The sequence below is a fragment of the Oreochromis aureus genome, linkage group 19, assembly GCF_013358895.1.
Source record: "Oreochromis aureus strain Israel breed Guangdong linkage group 19, ZZ_aureus, whole genome shotgun sequence".
In the NCBI taxonomy this organism is placed as follows: domain Eukaryota; kingdom Metazoa; phylum Chordata; class Actinopteri; order Cichliformes; family Cichlidae; genus Oreochromis; species Oreochromis aureus.
The window spans coordinates 15,212,324-15,236,897 of NC_052960.1; the positions used below are offsets into that span (position 1 = coordinate 15,212,324).

Below are 24,574 nucleotides of genomic sequence, written 5' to 3' on the forward strand. Positions count from 1 at the left end.
GGTGACTAAAGCCCGAATGAGAAGCTCATGCTCACAGTGAAAGGAGATAAGATCTGAAAATGCAAATAATGGGGAAATGTTGTTGTGCTCAAAATAAAAACAGTGTTTGATGATTTCATTACGGAAGCTGTCCTGTTTTTACAGTACTGAGCAAAATGAGATCATCAAGTTTCTTAATTCCGTGTCTGAGCACAGGTGAATATAAAATCCCACAAATGCAACAGAATAAAAAAACTCTTCACAAGTAAATATTTGTGTTTTTTAAACCGCAGGACTGTTCTGAATGTGCCAAAATGTAGCATTTACTTTATTAGAGTGTCCCCATTCTATACACATTTGTATAACTTTCCAGGAACATATATTTGCATGTGATGGCGTTCTGCCACACTAATTAAAGTACTAAAAAGCACCACTGAACGACACATGAAATCATTCCTGCCCGTCGCCATCTCCCTGTAAAACTCACTGCAACAGTTACATCCTTTTTGCACACGATCTTTTCTACTCTGTAATATTCCTCTTAACATTCTCGATATTTATTTATAATCACCTCTGTCCATCCTTGATATTTATTATTGAGTGATTTGTATATATTGTGCTATTTCTAAAATTTCTTAAATCTGTAACATATTGTATTGTTAAATAGTCTAGTCTGTTTGGAGCAACTGTAACCCACATAACTTCCATAGGGATTAATAAAGTATGCTGATTCTGATTGATTAATTCAACTTCTAAAAGTGAAAAAGTAAATAGGAATATTGAGTTTATTTAAGTCTAAATTTTAATTTTAATAAAGGTGCTCAGCTTGAATCAGTAAAGTAGAACATGAAAAAAATTCTATTTTCTGTTGCCTATATTGTAGAGTGTGACTTTACTTATAAACAGGAAAATGAGTAGGGAAGAGGTTTGTGGGATTCAGCAGGCCCTAAAATCAGATTTGCTCAATGTGGAAAAAAGATTCACAGCTCACAATAATTTCTATTGTGGGCTCCAGTAAATTTTCTTAGTGTACAGGCTGCGATCAGCTGACCTGCTGCTCTTTGTGGACGTACACAAGTGAATTCAACAAGATGTCAGCAGATGTTTCGTGAGTTGTCCTGTATTATTTCCATCCTCTACACTGACAGTACACTGACTGTTTATGCTGTCTTTTTTCTAGATGGTATAAAGTTGATATGAAGGTGGAATTCATTGATTGAATCTAAGCATCATCAGCTTAACTTCAAATTCATCTCTGCTACACTTGATGTAACCTAACTCTGACCATGAAACCACAGCCACTTTGCACCACTCACACACTGCGCTTTACTGTGAATTCACCACAGTTTCCTGTGAAATATGGCAGCTGGACCAGCTGGAGCTAGCAGATACACAGTGCGACAACCTGCGTGCAAACAGTTTGCAATCGTTCTGGTACTGTGCCCAAAAAATAAATATAATAAATAAATAAATAAAAACACCAGGCCACTTTAACCCTTGACTATGGCACGCAGTGCTCCTTTTTTCTTTCTTTCTTTTTGTGCCACATACCCTGTTGATTAATAGGCGAACAGGACTGCTTTCATGTGTGACTGTTTAGGGCCCGCAGTGATGTAAAAAATAACACCCTTCAAATCTGTTAAACCAAAAACAACAAGCCTGTTGTGAAAATGTAAAAAGTAGAAAGAACAGATTTTTGTTTAAAAATGTAGGGAGTAAAAGTAAAGTACAGACACTGGAAAATTTCACTTAAGTACAGCAGCAAAGTATTTTGTTCTTTGTCACTTCCCACCTCTGGATATGGCAATGCGTGCTCTTGAGACAAAGCAGCCACAGGCAGCCCACTAACCACATAACTTGCATAGAGATCTGGCTGCTGCTTACCAAATAAAGGCTTGTTGGAGTTACTGCCATCCAGCGTATAAAACTCATGCCATCTCTGATTTGTGGCTATATCTGCTCTATTAATGTCCCATGTAGTGCGACACTGAGAAATTTAAATGTTGCAAAACTTAGGAAGTGCATTTTATTTATAGTGATTTTGCTGGCTTCTAATAACAGAATTTGACGTTGACATTGCACAGATATAAAATAAAGTAACTACAGACCACTTCAAAATCTGCAAAATGTTCATTTTTCCTAGTTAAATCATTGATCTTTGTTTAATTCCATACTTTTTGTCCACATCCTCATTTGTACTGCGTCACTGGCCCACCAGGGGGAGCTCATGCCACTGATTGAGCACAGCTACTTTTAGCACGGCCTCCTCAGCAGCTCACTGAACCTAAAGTATAGAGGATACAGACTTGTTTTTAAAAAGTATAAGACTCATGATGGACAGCTTAAAGAAGCATTAAAAATAACAAAGCAGAAACACACCACAGGGGACAACAGAAGTCTGTAAGGTTTTATTTATTTATTGTGTCTACAAATGATAATATTGAGTGAGTGTTACATTAAGATTGCTGTGAAAAAGAGGTATGCATTTCAGTGTCCAGCAGTGTTTGGTGATTTTAAACATTAAATAAACTACTTAAAGCATTGTAAATTGTACTTGTAAATTTAAAACCCTTGCAAATATCCACACAGACTTTCTTTTTGATGTAACATGAATAGAAACACAATATTTTAATGTAATGCAAAAAAATAAAAACAAAAAATCACTCTTTGAATTTTTTTAAGTTCATCACTAAAACATTCCAAGTTGTTAGCAGTAAATCTGCATCATGCCACAGCACAGAGCACTCCAACTACATAACCACGCACATGCACACAAGTGAAGTGGAAAATCTAACCATGTAAATATTATGTTAATAGTATAAACACTGTTAAACTGCTGCCATCTATTTGTTTCATTATCTTAGCTTGTGTTTATCACATGTGCAATATAAAAGAAAGGTGGGAATGCCATTCAATTGTGTAGCAGGGTTATTATGGCATTAAATCCAAAATTGTGTCTAATAGACATCAATTAGAGGATGAGCAGTAGAATGGCACATTTGAAATTTGAACCTCATGGTTCAAATACCTGATGGTATTACCAAAAATAAATTATTTATTCTCAATGATCCCAACTAAACCGCCGCAAGATTGGTTCAGATCTCTAGATTCATATATGTCCAAATTCCTTTGGAAAAATAAGCCCCCACGTATAAGCTTAAAAACACTACAAAAGACCAAGGATAAAGGAGGATTAGAACTACCTAACTTTCAGCACTACTTCTTAGCCAACAGGCTTCAGTTTATCTCAGGATGGCAAAACATACCCTCTTAGATGAACCTTGGCTAGATGTAGAACAAGCACTTTGCAATAATCTAGAGATTTCAGATCTACCATTTATCAGCTCAAACATCCAACGACATGAATGCTTCAAAAGCATCAACATCAGCTCTTCTCTGACAGCGTGGTGGGAGTTTCTGAAGTTGACAGAGTCTTCATTAATCCCATGCAAACGCACACCTATCTGGAACAACCCTGACATATTACAAAACAATAATATGATAAACTTTTCAGATTGGAGTAGTAAAGGAATCAAATACTTAGAACATATACTAGAAGGAACAGAATTTATTTCATTTGACAGACTAGTTACACAATATGGGATCAACAAGAAACGATTTTTAGAATATCAACAAATTAAATCCATAATAAAAAGAGATTTAAACCGGGTCAAGTTGAACTACAAACGCCACCAAGTGTGGTTCAATTTCTTACTCTTAAAACCCCAAATTACTATCCAAAATATACAGAATGCTTTCTAAAACAGATGAATCAATATCACTTCCTATTGCAAAATGGGAAGCGGATTTATCAGTTAACTTTGACCAAAACTTCTGGTCTCAGATTTGCTTAAAAACCTTTCATCTAATTAGAAATCCCAGTCTTCAATTAATTCAATACAAAATACTACATAGAGTGCACTATACAGGCCATCGGATGTTCAAGATGGGCTTTACGTCTACCAACAACTGCTCACACTGCCAAACCAATTCACCGGACAATTATATCCACGCTCTTTGGTTCTGTCCACCAGTTCAGAAGTTTTGGCGTGAGATATGTGAAGACTTATCAAAGTGTCTGAAATGTAACATTCCAACTTCCCTTTAGTATGTTTGTTGGGCAGCTTAGATAATGTCACTCCGGAAAAGAATATAGCCCATATGGTTTTCACTGCCCTATGCATAGCCAAGAAAACAGTCCTCATGAACTGGAAAATAAAAATAATCTTAATTCTAACCAATATAGAAATTATCTATTAGATTACATTAGTCTTGATACAGCCTCTGCCACCACATCAGATCAATTGCTCTGGGCTCCTTTGATCAGCTCCATCACCTAGTGGGGTGGGGGTCTTAGTTTGGTCCCACCTTCACTGTTGTGATTGGTGTGGGGGTAGGGACGGGCTTAGGGCATCAGGGGTTCCCGGGAGCATCTTCCTTGGGGGCTCAACCCGGGATAACGGTCATGGCCAATTAGGGGCTCTGTTGGCTCTTAGGTGACGGTTTCCTCGTGGCTGCGTGCAGCAGGGCTAGGGAGGGTCTGTGCTGACGGACGTGGGTTACTGACCTGGTAGCCTGGCTGCCCCTGGGTGGGTCCGGGATGGGCGTGAGGTTCTGGGGCGCCCGTCTCTGGGCTGGGGCCCTGGCCAAGCCTCAGGGGCTTGGGTCCTGGTTGGTGTGTTGCCGGGGTTGTGGGCGGGTGGGTGTATGGGGCCCAGTCCTGGCGCAGGGTGCCGCCTGTGCATCGAACCACCTGGGGGCTCTTCAACTGGTGGGGAGGTTGTCAAATCCTGCAGGAGATTTCCTCTCTTCAGGAACTCTCTCTGCAGGAGGGGAGATACAGGAGAGGTGGAGGAAGATCTCAGCCTGGGCGTCTATTGTCTTGTGTAGTCTGGAAGATGAGTGGATGATGGGGTGGGTGCAGTTTTCTCTGTGGTGGGGTCGGGTGGACTGTCCCGGGCTCTGTGGGGCTGGGCGGCGTTGCTGCACTGGGCCCCGGTCCGGATGGGCCTGGGCCCCCCTTTCCTGGCGGGTTGCAGAGTATGGGGTGCCTACTGGGGTCAGCGGGGAGCTGGCCCCAGGGAGGGGTCACTGCCCCTCCTTCCTTCCCTCCCCATCTCCAGCTGCCTCCCTCTTCCCGCTCCACCACAATCACCCACACATGCAGGGCCTTGGGGTAGGGGTGTGTCACCAGGGTGCAGAGGAGACATCCCCCCTCTGTCCCCTTCTGGCTGCCTCTGCCTCAATTTTATCCCACAACTTAGACATTCACATTACTCACACTCTCATTACACATACATATAGGATCTTGGGGTGGGCACGCCACACGGATTCAAATTACCATCAGGGTGTACACCTCACCCCTGGCGTCGCTGCCCACCTCTCAATTTTAAATACACGAGACATTGAGGGCTAGCAGGAGGGGCTATACGCTTACCTGCTGCTCTGGCAGGTAGCTCCATGCCCTCCTGGGTTTTAAATGCACCTTAGAACACACATACATCAACACTACATAAGAGCGGGTGGAGGGAGGTTTGGAGTCTTCCTACACCCCGTTCTCTGCGCCTGCCTGCTGGAGCGGGGGCTAGGAGGAGGAGTTGGCCGTCCGACTGGGGTCTGGAATGTGGGGCCTCCTGCTGCTGCGGAGTCGGGGCAGTCTGCTTCTCCCACCGCAGGGAAAAGGGTAACATCACCTGGGTCTGGGCGCAGTTTCCCCTCCAGGGGCAAGGGTACCTAGACCCGGGCTTAGAGTACGCTTGGGGAGTGTGATTGTGTGTACAGCGTCTCTTTATGTCCGTCTCCACGTTGGGTGAGTGTTGAGTAATTGTATATGAGAGCATGAGGGTGGGAATAGATGTTTGTATCTGTGTGTGCCTGTTTGTCTGTGTCTTTATGTCAGGTTGGGTATCAGACGCCACCTCTCTGGGGACATCTCAGGCCCTCCAAGGTTTGAGGCCCATCTCCCCACCACTTCCCTGCCGGTGGCAGACGCCTCAGACATCGGTGCGTTGGTGGTTCTTTGTGTCCGGGGTGGGCGCCCAGGTACCCACTGGCTCACTCCTTGGCGGCTGCTTATCGGGGCCTGGAGCCTGGGGCTCGCTCGGGCCACTGGGATGGGGTGCCTCGGCCTCTCAGCCCGGGGCTCGGTCACTCAGGCACAGCTGGCTGCCGGGCGGAGCTCACGGGCACGTCACTGCAACCCCCGGCTTCTGCTCTCGCGGCTGCTGAGTGACCCCTCATCTGGGACTCTCCTCAGCTCTTTCTGGGATAGTGGCGCGGCTGCCCTCTGTTGGTCTTCCTTGGTCTCTTGTGTTCTGGGGCCTCTGGATGTCTGGAGTTTTGATCTCCTCCATACCTGCTTCATGCCCTGGAGGACGGGGCAGTGGCCCCCACACCCTCTAGTAGATCATTACATGAAGGAACCTTTTAAAAAAACAAGCGTTCATGCTCACAGGTGCACACACGGGTGATCACACACACAAACTACACCCTTTTTGGCTCCTACCTCAAAGCACACTGTGCGCTGTCGATCCCACGTGCTGCACAATAATGTTTAATATTTAGTATTTACTGTCATATTCCCATATATCATTGTGATGTTGTTTATTACTCTCGTTTTCTTCTGCTTGCTTTTTTTTTTTCTTTCTCAACAGGTGATCCAGGTGATCGATATATGTATTTTTGTCTGCTTATTCTGTTGGTTTTGGTTTTGCCCTTCTCCCCGTCCCTCTTCTCAGCTGTTTTTCTTCCCTCTTTCTTTCTCCCTTTCTTTCCACCAGTCAAGTCTGTCCCGTATTCAGCAAGTCAAAATAAAATAAACAATAAAGGTGAATCAAATGGACCATTACGGCAAGGCTGGGATGGTCCATTTGGTAAAGTAAACGTTGGGCATCTTTCTTCGCCTTTAGACAATAATTCTGATGGCAAAAGAACCAAACGGGACAGGTTTAAAAAAAAAAAAAAAAAAAAAAAAAAAAAAAACCTCATATTTGAACCTCATATCCTGTCATGCTACGAATGTCAATAGGATGTCAAGAGAAAGCTATACTGGATCACTGGTTTTAAAGAACAACCACACCCTTGCTTGCCATTGAATTTTAACTTCATTGATATTTAGCACAGAAGAATGCTCAAATATGGCCTTAAATGTAATTGTATTTGTAATTATAATTATATAATTATATTTTTCAAAATGTGTCATCTAAACAGATAGGAGTCCATGGACGGTTGGTAAAACAAAAAAACTTGTTTGACAGCATGAGGTAATGTCTCCTGTTATTCACCCTCCTGCCAGAGTCGGATGAAACATGGAACTAAGCCCAAGACAATAAAAAGGTCAGACTGTGACTTTTTTTCCAACAGTGTATTTTCTTTAACTTCAGGAATGTTCCATGAATCCCACTTCAGACGATTTGCTAGTTATATTTAGCCTTCCCTCCATGCCAGCTGTCTTCTCCATGCTACTTTCTCTTAGCTAAATCCAGGAGTTATGTTCCAACTGGAGAAACGGTCAAAGAGCGCTCAGACTTCACGACACCAAGCAGAGTCAGACTGACAGCCTTTCAGTATCACCTCTAGGATATAAACATGTTATGGCTAAATATCACTTTCTGAAGAAAAAGTAATGCATGCACAATGTTAAACAGAAAACAACAACATTCAGATTACAAAAACAACATTTTTCTCTTTGCCTGAGTAAATATTTGTCCATTTAACTGCGTAAGCCATCACAGCACCTATCCAAAAGATGGCAGTCCTGCACATCACTTTGAGCTCTGATCAAATTTAAAACTTGTCAGGCGTGTGGACAGTTGGCTGAAAGATGCTGTTTGATTCTTGTTCCACAACATGAAGAGTTCCCTTGCTCGTTTCTGAAAGGTTTTCCCTACTAAGACGTAGAGAATGGGGTTAAGGACACTGTTGAAGAAGGCAAAGTACACAGAGACCTGTTGGGCGATGATCAGTGTGATGTTACATTTCAGAATGCGAGTGTATCGGAGCACATCTAGTATCTTTGTCACGTGGAATGGCACCCAGCAGATCAGGAATGCCAGCAGAACTGCCAGGATGAGAGTGGTGGCCTTCTGATCCGTTTTCTGAATGTTTAAAGCCTCCATTAGCCTCTTTCTCAGAGCTTGAATAATTTTGACAGTGCAGAACAAAATAATGATAACAGGGATGATGAAGCTGAATATTATGGTTGTCACCTCAGATGCCAGATATTGCTCTGGTGAAGTGAAGTTAAGTGAACAGTGAGTAAAATTTGACTCAGGGTTGAATTTTAATTTCCTGTAGATGAATATGGGGAGAGCAAAGACCAAGCCAAGAACCCACACAAACAGACATCCCAGTTTGGCATAAAACGGCCGGCGTATCCTCTCATGGGAAAGCGGGTGCACCAGTGCCACATAACGATCTATGCTAACCATAACAAGGAAGTAGATGCTGCAGAATGCATTCATGTAGATAACAGCTGATGACACTTTGCACAGGCTTTCACTGAAAGGCCAGTCGTATTTATTTCTTGCATATTCAGCCCAGAAGGGCAAACAGCACACCAGAGCAAGATCAGCTCCAGCCAGGTTGCTCAGGTATATCTCAGCCACAGTGCAGGCCTTCTTGTGGAGGCAGAAAACCATCAGCACAAACACATTAAAGATGATTCCAAGCACGCTGATGACCAGGATGTAGGGTGGAACCAGAGTGAAGACCAAGCTGTTGTCTTCAGGAATACAATGGCTTTCACTTGTGTTGCTTTGGTTTCCAGACATCTTGACAGAGTAAGAGTTGGAACGGATGCTGCAGAGAAACAGAGGACAGCAACACAGGTAAAACATTATGAAATGCTATGTTATATGGAACACAGAGATATACTTCATTGTCATTAAAACTCATAATGCAAAAGCTGTTGTTGTATTTCCAGTTAGTTTCTAATGACTAAACACTGTGGCAAGTTCAGGCACAGAACCTGTTTTGGTGACTCCTGAAAGAAAATCTTTTTTTTTTTATGAACTTTTGTTACCGTCTCTAAACCCTTACTCCCCGACTGGATTTGAACCCACCAGCTTTGTACTTTGAAGGAGCAGAGCTTACCACTGCACCACTGTACTGCCAAGCCTAACACTGAAGTTGCTCTAGGCTCATCCAATTAGACAACTTCCTATGATGCAGTATTTTCCTTCTATTTCTCATAAACTTTTATCTACTGTCTACCATAGTTTGTGTTTTCCTTTGCTTATCCATGAGCCCTTTGTTTCTCTTCTTTTTCCACTCATCTCCACCTATTCACAGTAAAGATGGCTAGCCCTTCCTGAATCGGGGTTTGCCAAAGGCCTCTTCCTGTTTAAAAAAAAGTGCCCTTCCTCTCAAAGAAGTGTTTCCCCCCAGGGGCTTGTATGCGTGTCAGATTTTTCTCTATCATAGTCTTCATCTTTCACTATAAAGACCTTAAGGGAACAGTTTGTGCAAACTGGTGCTAAATAAATAAAAATCAACTGATTTTTTTTCCCTTGCCTAGACATTTAAAAGAGTAAACAAACAAACAAACAACCCCACCTCCTCATAAAAAAGACCTCAATCTTTCATAGAAAATTGATTTTCTATGAAAATCTGGTGTTAATGACAGATGATTGATATCTTGAGTAACATCAGCACGAACAATAACTCAAACACTCAATTCTCTAAAGCGTTGTTGAACTTTGTTTTTGTTGCTTGTAAAACTTTTTTTTCTATTAAAAATACTTAATTCTAACAATGACCCCCCCGGCCGTGCATATGTAGTATTTTGTATTTGTTTTTGCACATAAACGATAACAACCCAAAGGTATTCACATTTTGAACTTACTGCGGTTCAGCAAAACAGAAACCAAATTGACTGCAGAACTTTCCCATATCTGTCACTTAACGCTGCACAATATCAATAGCACCAATCCAACAACCTTTTGCCTGCATGTCGCCTCCACTGTATAACTGCGGGGCATCCACAGTTTCTGTATGTTTTCTCAACAGCTTTAAAACAATTTTAGCTGAAATGCACGAATGCTTAAAAACAAAACAAAGACGCAAAGAAACAAAAACTCGTCATCATATGTGTGTGTTTGTATTAGTCTACATTTTTAATCGTGCTTACTCTTTTTGGTTAAAGGTTCTCAAAACGCTAAACGTGTTGAGACAAATCCAGTTAAGACTCTGCAGGTACACCTTAAAAAAAACATGACAGAGTTCATAACCTGCACAGCAAGAAAATTAACTCAAAACATTGTTTTTTTTCGTCACAGGTAATGATATAAAGCAGAAAACACTTTTCATGATAAATCATTATGTACACTGTTAAGTTGTAGTTATGATTTAATTAACCTTAAACTGCAGAGGAAAAAAGGTAAAAAAAGAAAAAAAGAAAAAAAAGAAAAACACAGACAGAAAAGTAAAAAACAAGTTTATTCATACCTTGTACGCAAGAGTCTGTCCTCTAGGTAAAAAAGAAAGCGTCCGAAAAATCTACTATACACATCCAACACCTTGTGCTACTGACTTTGGCAGTCGCTGACTTCGAGGGGAAAGTAAACTGATGCCTCGCGCCAGTGTTGCCAACTCCTCAGTAAGGAAAATCGCTATTGGTTGTCCTAAAAGTCGCTAGAAGTCGCTAAATGACGTCATCACCTAATTTGCATAATTGGTCATGCTAATATAATTGTAACCTATGTTGTTGGAGAGAGAAATAACATCGTGGAAGAGACATAAAGTGAGTAAAAAACGTCCTAAATGCATTTAGAGTTTATTTAGAACTACAAATTAAATTTCTTTTAGCAATTATTGTTTTTTTTAATGTCACAATTCCAACCCTGCTCCTTTACCCGGGCTTGGACCGGCAAAAGTGACCCGAAATAGGCACTCTGGTGGAGTTACTTTGTGTGTGTGTGTTTATAAGTAGTTTTAAACCTTGTGATCCACAAAACAGCATAAGAGTAAAAGAGTAAAAGAAGAACTGACTGTGTTACAGCACCCGCTGCTTGTTGAGAGTAAAAGGGATACGTGCTTTCACGTCTTTTTTTAGCGACTTTTTTAAGAAAAAAAGTCGCTAGGGGGTCTGAAAACTCGCTAAATATAGCGACAAAGTCGCTAAGTTGGCAACACTGCCTCGCGCTGCTGCCACACACTTCTGTCAGTCCCTCCCTTTTCTCTTTTTAAGTACCGTTGTGGTATGGAGGGCCTAACGTGCCGGAATGAAATAAATAAACATTTCAGCAAATAATTTTGTCATTAATTCAACGGAAATAATGTATAAATAAATAAATACTTATTTTTTTTATATTGACACACACACACACACACACACACACACATACATACATATATACATAAATATATATATATTTATATGTGTATATATACATATATATGTATACATATATATGTATACATATATACATATATATATATATATATACAGTATATGTGTATATATACATATATAGACAGTTCTTCAGACTGAAGAAGCCACTTGGATGAGTGACGAAACGTTTCTCCCACAAAACGCTACGTCCAGATGAACAGATTCAACTTTTGGAGAGATACATACATATACATAAAACACCCAGCAAGCCCCTGCGGGCGGTTTATCCTTCGAGCTCGGGTCCTCTACCAGAGGCCTGGGAGCTTGAGGGTCCTGCGCAGTATCTTAGCTGTTCCCAGGACTGCGGTCTTCTGGACAGAGATGTCCGATGTTGTTCCCGGGATCTGCTGGAGCCACTCGCCTAGCTTGGGAGTCACCGCACCTAGTGCTCCGATTACCACGGGGACCACCGTCACCTTCACCCTCCACATCCTCTCGAGCTCTTCTCTCAGCCCTTGGTATTTCTCCAGCTTCTCGTGTTCCTTCTTTTTGATGTTGCTGTCATTTGGAACCGCTACATCGATCACTACAGCCGTCTTCTTCTGTTTGTCTACCACCACTATGTCCGGTTGGTTAGCCCCCACCATTTTGTCCGTCTGTATCTGGAAGTCCCACAGGATCTTAGCTCGGTCATTCTCCATCACCCTTGGGGGCATCTCCCATTTTGACCTCGGGACTTCCAGGTTATATTCGGCACAGATGTTCCTGTACACCATGCCGGCCACTTGGTTATGGCGTTCCATGTATGCTTTGCCTGCTAGCATTTTGCACCCTGCTGTTATGTGCTGGATTGTCTCTGGGGCATCTTTACACAGCCTGCACCTGGGGTCTTGCCTGGTGTGGTAGACCCCAGCCTCTATGGATCTTGTACTCAGAGCTTGTTCTTGTGCTGCCATGATTAGTGCCTCTGTGCTGTCTATATATATATACATACATATACATACATATACATATATATATATATATATATATACATATATATATATGTAGTCTCTATGTATATATATATATATATATATATATATATATATATATATATATATATATATATATATATATATATATATACACATGTATACATAGAGACTACATATATACACAGAGACTACAAGCCCATTATCATTAATGGAGCTCCAGTGGAGAGGGTGCAGTCCTTTAAGTATCTTGGTGTCCACATCTCCTCAGACCTGACATGGGCTGCCCACATTCAGGTCCAGACCAAAAAGGCTAGGCAGCGCCTGTATCACCTAGGACAACTGAGGAAGTTCAGGGTCTCTCCAAAGATCCTCAGGATCTTCTATACAGGCGCTGTGGAGAGCATCCTCACACAGAACATGACATCGTGGTTTGGGAACAGCTGTGTGAAGGACCAAAAAGCTCTCCACAGAGTGATCCGTACAGCAGAACGCTGCTGCAGGATTGCTCTCCCCCGCTTCAGGACATCTACACCAGGAGATGCCGGACTAGAGCAACGCAGATACTGAAGGACCCGTCCCATCCTGGCAACAAACTGTTCCAACTTCTACAATCTGGTAGAAGGTTCCGCATCATCCGGGCAAGGACAGAGAGACTCAAGCGGAGCTTCTATCCTCAAGCCAGGCCCTAAACCCCCCCCCCACACACACACACACACCCGCCCTCTCACATCATCTATAATTGACTGAGACTCTCCTCCAGACACTCAATTCCTTTAACTTTAGGCAAGGCAAGGCAAGGCAAGTTTATTTATATAGCACAATTCAACAACAAGGTGATTCAAAGTGCTTTACAGAGACATTAAAAACAAAAACAAATAAAAAGCATGATCTAAAATTGATTAAGACAAACAAACAAACAAACAAACAAACAAAACAGTGTTTAAAATCAAAAATGAAAACAGTAGATAAAATCAGAACAGTAGATAAAATCAGAGCAGTAGATAAAGTCAGTAGTTAAAATGTAAGTTTTGAAATTTAAGCTTAAAAGTGTGGATTTGGTGATTTATTCAAAAGCAGCTGAGAATAGGTGGGTCTTCAATCTGGATTTAAATAAACTGAGTGTGTCAGCTGATCTGAGGCTTTCTGGGAGTTTGTTCCAGAGATATGGAGCATAAAAGCTGAATGCAGCTTCTCCGTGTCTGGTTCTGACTCTGGGAACTGATAAGAAACCGGATCCAGATGACCTGAGGGATCTGGAAGGTTCATACTGGGTCAGGAGGTCACTGATGTATTTTGGTCCTAAACCATTCAGAGCTTTATAAACCAGCATCAGAACTTTAAAGTCTATCCTCTGACGGACAGGCAGCCAGTGTAAAGACCTCAGAGCTGGACTGATGTGGTCCACTTTTTGGTCTTAGTGAGGACTCGAGCAGCAGAGTTCTGAATGAGCTGTAGTTGTCTGACTGATTTTTAGGTAGACCTGTAAAGATGCTGTTACAGTAATCAAGCCTACTAAAGGTGAATGCATGGACTAGTTTTTCCAGGTCCTGTTGAGACATCAGATCTTTTATCCTTGAAATATTCTTGAGGTGATAGTAAGCTGATTTTGTTATTGTCTTAATGTGTTTTTCTAAGTTTAGGTCTGCATCCATCACTACACCCAAATTTCGCGCCTGGTTTGTGGTTTTTAGGTGTATAGATTGAAGTTCTCTGGTGACCTGTAATCGTTTTTCTTTGGCACCAAAGACTATTACTTCAGTTTTGTTTTTGTTTAGCTGAAGAAAATTATGGCACAACCAGTCATTAATTTCCTCAATGCATTTACCAAGAGCCTGTACAGGGCCTCGGTCTCCTGGTGACATTGTGATATATATTTGTGTGTCATCTGCGTAGCTATGATAGTTTATTTTGTTGTTCTTTATAATCAATGCCAGTGGGAGCATGTATATGTTAAACAGAAGGGGTCCCAAGATGGAACCTTGGGGAACTCCACATGTGATACTTGTCTGCTCAGATGTGAAGTTACCTATTGATACAAAGTATTTCCTGTTTTCTAAGTATGTTTTGAACCAGTTTAGTACAGTTCCTGAAAGACCTGCCCAGTTCTCCAGTCGTTTGAGTAATATGTTGTGGTCAACTGTATCAAATGCTGCACTGAGATCCAGTAGAACTAAGACTGAGATTTTTCCACTGTCTGTATTCAGACATATGTCATTAAACACTTTGGTCAGAGCGGTTTCAGTGCTGTGGTTCTGTCTAAAACCTGACTGGAAGGCATCATAGCAGTTATTCTGTGTTAAGAAGTAATTGAGCTGTTGAGAAACTGCTTTTCAATGATCTTACTTAAAAATGGGAGATTTGAGATCGGCCTGTAGTTGTTCATTTGTGTCTTGTCAAGATTGTCCTTTTTCAGTATAGGTTTTATTACAGCAGTTTTTAGTGGTTCTGGAAACACACCTGATATTAAAGAAAAAGTTTACGATCTGTAACAGGTCTGACTCCAAAGTCTTTGAGACCTTTTTGAAAAAACTTGTTGGCAGGACATCTAAACAGCAAGAGGAGGAGTTCAGTTGACCTAAGATGTCCTCCAGGTCTTTGCTGTTAATAGGGTGAAACTGTTTGATGGTGTTTAAACAGTTTTTTGGTGGACACAGTACATATCCTGGATCTGCTGTTGATGTACCAATTGCTTGTCTAATCTTTTGGATTTTTTCTGTGAAGAATTTGGCAAAGTCATTGCAGGCCATGGTCGAATGAAGTTCAGTTGCCACTGACACAGGAGGGTTTGTTAGCCTGTCAACTGTAGAAAATAAGACTTTAAATATGTTTATATTGTCCATTCTGTAAAATAGTCAGATGTCTATTCATATTAATGTACAGAATTCACCTGCTTGCTGCTACTACTGCACATTCACCCAATGTATATACTATATATATCTATATTTATAATGTCATTCTTCTACACCCCCCCCCTTTTTTTGCACATGTCGAGGAGCGTGTCAGGATACATTTCACTGTGTGTTATACTTGTATAACTATGCATGTGACAAATAAAGAACCTTGAACTTGAACTTGAACATATATATATACACATATGTATATATATATACATATTGGAATGTTTTAGTATATCTCACAATTTAGTGGGGAGAAAATGAATTGATTAATGTACCCAGATGAGGTGGAAAATCTAGTGGGACCAGTTAGGGAAACATCAAGGTTTTAAAAACTAGGTTGTTATGGACTTGAGGAGGAGGAGTGACACAGAAGGCTGTGGCAGACTGGCCTCAATCTAAAGGTATGTAGTTAAGTTTACACTTACTTTCTCCATCAGCACCTGGCACTAGAACTGGTATTCTGTTGACCAAAAAGTCACTGCTGAAAGCGAAAGAAGCCACCTAGACGATCACTCGTACCAAAGTCCTTTCCATTGAAGAAGCCCATAAACCATTTTACTATGTGGGTTTTGGCAGGAGGTGGATTATCAAGGCCAAAACAACAAGGTTCAATTGCAGCTTCTTCCCAAGAAGACTGTAAGACTGGTGAACTTCATACCTCATTAATTCCACCAGCACTATTCTGCCCTACTGTGCTGCTACATTGTCATGTACATATGGAAACATCCAAATGAAAATAAAGTAACCTTGAACCTTGAAGTGCTGATAAACTTTCCGATATAATAACTTTTGCAATACTACTTCTTTTGATTGTTTTCGTTTACCCATTGTAAATGTTACATTATAGCTACACCATGTATATTCTCAATTTTTTCATTTGTTTATTAATAGTTATTTGGAGCTGAGGAATGACACTGTGCATCCCAGTTCGGGTTCTTTGAACCATCTCATTTGCTATGGACTGAACAGAAGTATGATTGGACTTTCCTGTTACTTTTGAAACCCATCCAAAACTCATAAAGTTAATTTTATGACACTCCCAGCACTACAGCAAGATTGCCTTTGCTTCTCATTATGCCCCTGGACTTTGAACTAATATGTAAGCTGAAACTTAACTCCCAATTTTAAGTGGCATTTATCCAATATCCACCTATACAGCTGCCAGTGGAGAAGTTTCCAGTAGCTTTAAACAGTTTTAAATGTGATGCTGACATATAAGCTGTATAGTTAAATGTTGATCTCATTAAGTGTGACTGCATGGACGCTCTTTTCACTGATTGTCTGAGATTTTTTTTTCACTACTGCTCCAGTACATGCCTCACAGCCACAGTAATCTGAGCTGCGTTGTCCTCCACAGTTGTAGCACTTTAACTTTGTTTTCCTTTACACACAGCAGCAATGTGCCCTTAATATAATTTTGGCACTTAAAACCTCTGGGGATGTATAATGTCTAAGTGCATAGCTCATATACCCTTCGAAAACATTGCTTGTGTCCCCCCCCCCCTCACACTTTAGCATTACAGCTAAACTGTCACATTAATCTCTATTTCCGCTTGTCTTTAAGCGCTGTGCCTTGGTTACCATAGAGACTGCTATATTTTCTTTGGTCTGCTCAGCTGTAATAGCTGTCGGCACACCAGAAATAAGTCCAAGGACAATCTTTTTGTCCTCAGTCAACGTGCTTGTCAACTTTTGGCCTTTAATTTCGCCTGATCTGATGACTAACCTTGTCCCTACAGATAATTATGAGTGTCTTACTTCTAATATCCCTGGTGTTTTTGACATCTACTACTTTATATATCGCTTTGGCTCCACTCTTTAAATAAGGCACCTTCCTGACTCAGTTTAACGACCACTTTACACTGCTCATTTGGCGTGCCTCTTGTGACAATGGTTTGGTCATTATCACTTTCATCTGCATTCATAAACAGGTTTTTTTAAAAAAAATTATTTAATAATATTCATTTAATTTTGGCACTTTTGAGCCTCAATAGTGTAGCAGTTTGCACTATTTATTTTTGTAGTGTTTTCTCAAAAATCATTGACGTGTCCACAAGAGTTCCAAAGTTGTCTTTAAACATGCTGCTGCTGACAATTTACAATGTATTTACATTTTCAAGCACACTGTGGGATCAGGAAAGGGGGTGTGTGTTGAACTCTCTCACACTCTGTCTGACTCTGTCTTTATTTATAGTGATTCAGAACTCAGGCCTTATAGATAAGATAACTCTGTGCCATCCCTTGCTTTCTGTTTGTTTGAAATTTCTACATATTTAAACTTTCATTTCTTAACATACTGTCATGTTTCCAGAGAAACAAATCCAAATGCAGTAACTTAAATCTACCTTTGTTTCAGGTGATGATATGTTCTTCTGCTTAAAAAAAAGCCAACAAAGCAAAACCTCATTGTCGGCATTTCATCAGCTTTCCTATAGTTTCAACCTGAAAGAGAAAATACTTTTAAATATTGTAAGTACATTGACTATGAACAACTATGTAAATTTAATTAAATCCAAAATTATTGGTATTTATGAAGCTGTACCATTAACAGTACCTTTGTTATTTGGCCTGCATGAGATTAAATTAGGCTTATGATATGTAATATATTTACATTACACTGATTTTCTATTAGTGTTTCTTTGATGCTATTAAACAAAAGTTAGAGATGTCATATAAGACACTGATGGCCTTGCAGATATACTTTAGTGGTTTAGTAACTCATGAAGCCTTTGATGGAGTGCACCCTGACAGTGTTTCATTAGAACGTGTGAAACAGTGTCACTGAGGTATTTTTAAATGATATTTTATCAAATGCTTTCAATTCAGTTCAATTCAAATTCTTTATTTTCCCACAAGGGGAAATTACTTTAGTTTAGCAGCAGGCAACATAAAAGTAAACAAAACAATAATATAAAATAATAATGACATAATAGTAATAGAAAGTCACAGGACAGTTATTTGCCATTAAGGAGATGGGATGCAGTAGGGATAAAAGAAACCTGGAGTCTTTTGCTCTTCCTCAAAGGTACTCTAAAACGGCGGGCAGAAGGCAACAACTCAAACTCACTGTGAAGTGGATGGTTCAAACAATTAACAACAGAATGAGCATTCCTACGGAAATTTTTGTTGTAAATGGCCAAAAGTCCATCTTACCAGCACCCTGAAATTTTGCCAGGAGTTTTTTCCAGAAGTCCCAACCGATTCTTATTCTTCACCGTCAGGTTACCGATTCAGGCAGCGATACAAAAAGACATCACAGATTCAATAAAGTTTCACAAAGACACCATCTCAGATGAGACATTAAAGTATCAAATTTTCCTTAAAAAGAACAGTCTTTGTTGAACTAGTAGTGGCATCAGCATGAGATTCAAAACACAGTTTATGGTCAAGTACCACACCTAAATATTTATAACTCTCCACAATTCCAATATCAGCAGCCTTAATGATAGTAGGTGAAGAGCTATAAAAGGACTTCCTAAAATCAATAATCATGTCTTTAGTTTTTGACACATTTAGTGAAAGGAAGGACTCATCACACCAACCAACAAAATCATCTACAACCTTCCCATGGCCTGACTCGTCCCCCACAAGAAGACTGATGATCACTGTGTCATCAGCAAACTTCAGGATGTGCCTGTTAGAAAAATTACTGCAACACTCTTTTGTGTACAGAATGAACAGAAGGGCTGAGAAGCAGCAACCCTGGGAAGATCCAGTAGAGGAGGAGAGCACGTCAGAAAATACATGATTCACCCTCATTGTGACCTATTGGTCAGAAAGTCTGTCAGGCAGCCAATCAGACTAGCACAAAGCGTAAAATGACTGTAAAGCCTGTGAGCAAGTAAGAAGGGTTCAATTGTGTTGGATGCCGATGAAAAGTCAGCAAATAATAATCTTGCATGGGTGTGAGGGACCTTGAAATGCTTATTCAAGAAATGCAGGAGTGTGACAACAGCATCCTCCACACCTCTCCCTGCTCTATAGATGAACTGGAAGGGGTCAAGATGGTGTTCAGCATGCATTAAAATCTCCTTCTTAATCATCTTCTCGAATGACTTCAACACTACAGAAGTCAGAGCCACAGGCCTAAGATCATTCAGTACTTTAGGTGAACTGCCCTTAGCAACTGGAACAATGACAGCATGTTTCCAAATCTTAGATACTTAACTTAACCTAAAATATCTCAATACTGCAATTCAGTGTGTGCATTTGAGGACATAAAGTTGGATGCTTTATTTATTAAATTGGTGGATGAGTTTCTCAGCTCTTTTCTGGAAGGGTTTTCCTACACTAACATAGAGAATGGAGTTAAAGACACAGTAGAAGAAGGCAGAGTTAGAAGATGACCTGCACAATGTGACACTCGAGAATGTGAATGTCTTGGAGTAAATCTAGTATCCTGCTCTTGTGAAATGGCACCCAGTGGATTAGGAACACCAGGATAAATGCCAGGTTGGTGGTGGACTTCTCAATTTGTAAACAGTTAAACTGGCCTGCTTTTTTTAAGAGCTTGACTAATACTGTACATTTCTCTTTTATTTCTAATGTTCTCTCTAACTGAGAAATTGTAACTTCCTGTAGATGAATGCATGGTGAGCAATAATCAAGTCAAGACCCCAGTAGGCTACTCATTCGCTCCGGGTAAAGTCTGTGCAGCAGTGCCATATAAGGATCTATGCTGAGGAAAATGAGGACTTAGATGCTGCAGAATGCATTCATGCAGATAACCGCTGATGACACTATGCGTAGGATTTCACTGAAAAGCCAGTCATAGCCATTTTTTACACAGAATACCATTAGCAAAAATGCAAAAAACCCCAACAAAAAACCCTTAAAGATGATTCCAAGCACACTGATGACCAGCATGTACACTGGAAACCGTCAACATCAAGCTAATTATATCAGGACTTCGTCATTTGTGTTGTTTTGGTTTCCAGATATTGTCACAGTGCTAAATTTGGATGGGATTCTAAACAAAAAAAAGAGGACAGGAAAACAGATAAGATATCATTTTAAGTTTGAAGCCAACTGTCACTTTTCTGGCATATTGTTGTTACTATGTTGTTACTCTGGAGATGCAGAGCTGCACGTCCATTTAAGTAACACTGATATTCAGTACAAAATACTCATAATTCAATTAGCATTCAATTAAAATGCTCATATTTCAATTAGTTCCCAAAGAGGCTGAATCAAAATAATAATTTTTAAAAAGCAGCGGCAAAATCCAAGCTCTGTGATTTGATAGTGTAGTTATGTAGTGATGTTTGTTTTTGCAGAGCTAACAAACCTTTTCATTATCTAGTTTTAGTCAGTGACAGGTTGGTGGATCATAGGTTACATGGGTTCAGCTGTGTCCCTGCCCACAGCGTGATCACCACACTTGTAAACAGGAGCACAACTGCACATGAAAATGGCTGCAAATGCAAAAAAGAATATATGCTAGAAACCAAGCAGATTTTAGTGTGAATCATGAAACAGATACTTTTGGATTATCAACAATATGCAAGCTCTGTAAACTCTAAAATACTTACTTTCATATTACGATCATTTTTTCCAGGAAATAACGTTGTTTGAGTATTTTACAGGATACATAATTTATAGAGATCTTATCTAGCTTCCGTACTAAGAGCACTTTACAATTCACCTGAAACATCTTCTCATGAGTATACATATTCTCACCTTTGCAGCCACTTAAAAATTAGAATTTAAATTCCTGAAGAGTTTATTATATGTGTGTGTGTTTGCATGAATACATTTGCATGAATATATTCATGCAAATGAAATTACTGTATGAGGCTGGGAAAAAGTGTTGCCCCAAATGCAGACTACTGGAGACTTGAAGAAACAAATGTGAGCTTCATTGCAGCTGACTCAAGTCCAAAAGAACGGATCCAAACAAAGGCTTAGAAAGTCCAAATAGCACCAGGAGGAGAAAACACACTAGGAACTAGACAGATGGACGACAGAGGCTTTAAATACACACAAAGTAATCATGGCGATTCAGCACAGCTGTAGACAGAGCAGAATCCAGAGTCAAAGGGGTAGTTAAACAAAATATAAACCACTTAAAAGGCCAAAGACTACCTAAATTTAAAAAAAGGAAGGAGCAAAACAGGGAAAAGCCTAACACTAAGACACAGACTTTAAAATGCCAGAAGGAGTGATATTTCTGACAGAACCCAGAAATGCAATAATAATCACAGGAACACTAACAAAGCTCAGCCTAAAATAATAATTAAAACTAAAGCTCAAGAACAGCAATGAAAAGCAAACTAAAATGCTCAATTATAAGAAGAAAACGCAAGATAAGCCAAGAAAAACCACAAATCAAGACAGCTGCTTAATTCTCTGAGTTTAAAACCCGCTGCTAGACTGTTTCTCACAAGTTGAATAATGCTGTGCAGAAGGAAATAATGATAACAGGGATGATGAAACTAAAAATAATCATCATCCTCTCCATCATTAGATATGGATCTTTTATGAGGTTAAATGTGCATTCAGTAAGTGAGGGTGAATTTTGAACTTCATGTAGATGAATGCAGAAAGAGCAAAGACCCCACACAAACAGACATCCCAGTTTGGTGTAAATGCCCTACTCTTCCTCTCATAGGAAAGCACCAGTGTAACATAATGATCTATGCTAACAAAAACAAGGAAGTATATTCTGCAGAATGCACTCGTGTTGACAACAGCTGATGACACTTTGCATAGGATATCAGTGAAAGACCATCTGCTATCAGCCCAGAAGCTCACACAGCACACCACACATATATACACTCATAAACAGGAGCACCATTGCACATGAAAATGGTTGCAAATGCAAAAAATGAATTTCTGCAGCAGATCCCAGAAGATTAGTTGTTCCTTTGGTACTTAAGGTGACAGCCAACATTTATTTATATTGATATATATATTTCTATATAACAGTGGCTGAGGGTATTCCTTTAAAAAACGATGTGTAGGCGCACATCACTTATATATTTATGTATGTATAAATTATATTTATAATAGGCGAGACCTGTTTTTCATTCTCTAAACTGTGGCATGCTTGTTATTAGATCATCACCAGTATTGCCAGGAAATGACAGGGTTTGAGTGTACTCTGATAAAAAGTGAGGTGCAGGTGATATGCAGTGCAGTGCGGTCAGCTCTGGTGGTAAACAAGTGTTGATAGAGTGATAATTTTGTTGTTGACATTTTCTGTATAACTCTGTCTTTTCCTTTTGAGTTAATACATAGGTGGATGTTGGTATAGTTTTGTTAGATGATCGTATATATGGCACTTCACAGCAATCATCCTTCAGTGACCAACATTATTTTTATTAATATATATATATCCTAATTTTAAAGGCCATCATCAGTTTAGAAAGCGTTTATAACAATTTTTATTTTATTTTTATTTACAGGATTTATAATTTACAGCAAGAGTAGATTTGCACAGAAGGAAATGGCTTGTAATGGAAAGATGCAAAGTTATTGATGGTCACAGCCTCGTGCAATAAAGATGTATCGCAAGACGGCTGATCGATTTGTCTCACTAACAAACTAAACACGGCATTTTTAGAGGGTATAGCAGCCATGGCAGTTTGCCTTGAAACAAAAACAGTAATCTCCATATTTAGACCTTTTTCTAAAAATCCATTTTCGATCTTAATCTCGAAATATTGACTTTATTTGCACATAAGTGAAGTTCTTCTTTTAAAGTGGCAGGTAATTTTAAATTCTATCAGCTCAACACAGCGAACACACCAACTGTTTGTATGCTGTGTCGCACAGTGTGTTGCTAGCTAAAGGCCCAGCTGCTGTATTTCACAGGGAGAGAAAGAGTGAGAGATAACTTTACTCTGAGAAAGATGTAGGAAGACAGGCACGACATTTGAGAAAGAAAAGAGGTTAGATTTAAAGGTAAGGACTGCTCAGTGATGCTCGATAAACTGCAAATTTAAATCAGGAATACACAGACTTTGATTTGGGTTTCCATTATGGCGACCCTTAAAGGGAGCAGCCAAAAGACAACGGTGAAGAAGAAAATGTAAAAACATACAATACAATACAATACAATTTTATTTATATAGCACATTTAAAAACCACAGGCATGCCAAAGTGCTTCACAGAATGAGTTAAGAGCAATAATAATACAAATATAAAGCATAAAATACAAAATACACATAAAATATACTAACAGGCAGGTGACATAACTAACCAATAATACACCAGGCATAGTAGACACAACCCGAAAGGCTGAAGGTTAAAACATTATAATCGTTAACAAGTAATAAAAATAAGTTCCAATAGACTAAGGATGTGGGCTCTAAGAGCTGGGGAAGGCAAGGCTAAACAGATAAGTTTTTAATCGAGATTTAAAAGATTGAATTGAATCAGACGCCCGAATAGCTAGGGGAGGTTATTCCAGAGGTAGGGTGCGACAGCGGCGAACGCGCTGCCACCTCTGGTCTTGAGCCGAGATCTCGGTTGCACCAGGAGCATTTGGCCTGCTGATCTAAGCGCTCTCCCAGGGATATAAAACTGAGGAGATCAGTAAGATAGCTGGGCGCGGTGTTGTTTATGATTTTAAAAGTGAGCAATAAAATTTTAAAATCAATACGAAATTTAATAGGGAGCCAGTGCAGGTCGGAAAGAACTGGAGTAATAGACTCAAACCTGCCAGTTCCAGTTAAGAGACGCGCAGCCGCATTTTGAACAAGCTGCAGTTTATGGATAAGGGCAGAATGGAGACCAGTATAAAGGGAATTACAATAATCTAACCTCGATGTAACAAAGGCATGGATAAGTTTCTCCAGGTCCTTACGTGGTATGTAGGGCTTGGCCTTAGAGATTAGGCGTAGTTGATTGAAACTCGATTTAACTACGGAGGACATATGTTTGTCCAACTTGAAGGAACTGTCCAAGACAACACCCAGGTCCCTCACAGTGTCAGAAAGGGAGTCAGCAAAGGGCCCAAAAATACCAGTTGATTCAGCCCGAGAGAAGGGACTATCAAAGATTACAATTTCAGTCTTCTTATCATTTAGAATAAGAGAATTGCTCAGTAACCAGTTTTTAACTTCATTCATACAATCAGAGAAGTGTTGCAATGACGACGTGACATCCTCAGCTAGTTCAAAATAGATTTGAATGTCATCCGCATAAAAGTGAAAAGAGAAATTGTATTTATCAAAGATTCGGCCCAAGGGTAACAAATATAAAGAGAACAGCATGGGACCCAGCACAGACCCCTGGGGACACCAGAGGTAACAGGGGCAATGGAGGAGGCATAGGTACCCATGGTGACAGAAAAAGACCTTTCTGAGAGATAGGATTTAAACCAGCTAAGGGCACTGCCTGTGATTCCCACCAGATGCTCAAGCCTCATTAAAAGGACATTATGG

General features: G+C 40.1%; 1 protein-coding gene across 1 annotated transcript; it reads right to left on the bottom strand.

The window, feature by feature from the left end:
• Positions 1 to 2,380: 2,380 nt before the first annotated feature.
• Positions 2,381 to 10,176, bottom strand: LOC116326110 (B2 bradykinin receptor-like). The gene is made up of 3 exons (XM_039602965.1): positions 10,109 to 10,176; positions 6,975 to 8,778; positions 2,381 to 2,991 (listed from the first exon to the last, which is right to left on the bottom strand). Exon 2 carries the CDS (start codon positions 8,748 to 8,750, stop codon positions 7,743 to 7,745), a length of 1,008 nt encoding a protein of 335 aa, XP_039458899.1. The 5' UTR covers positions 8,751 to 8,778; positions 10,109 to 10,176; the 3' UTR covers positions 2,381 to 2,991; positions 6,975 to 7,742.
• Positions 10,177 to 24,574: the final 14,398 nt, after the last annotated feature.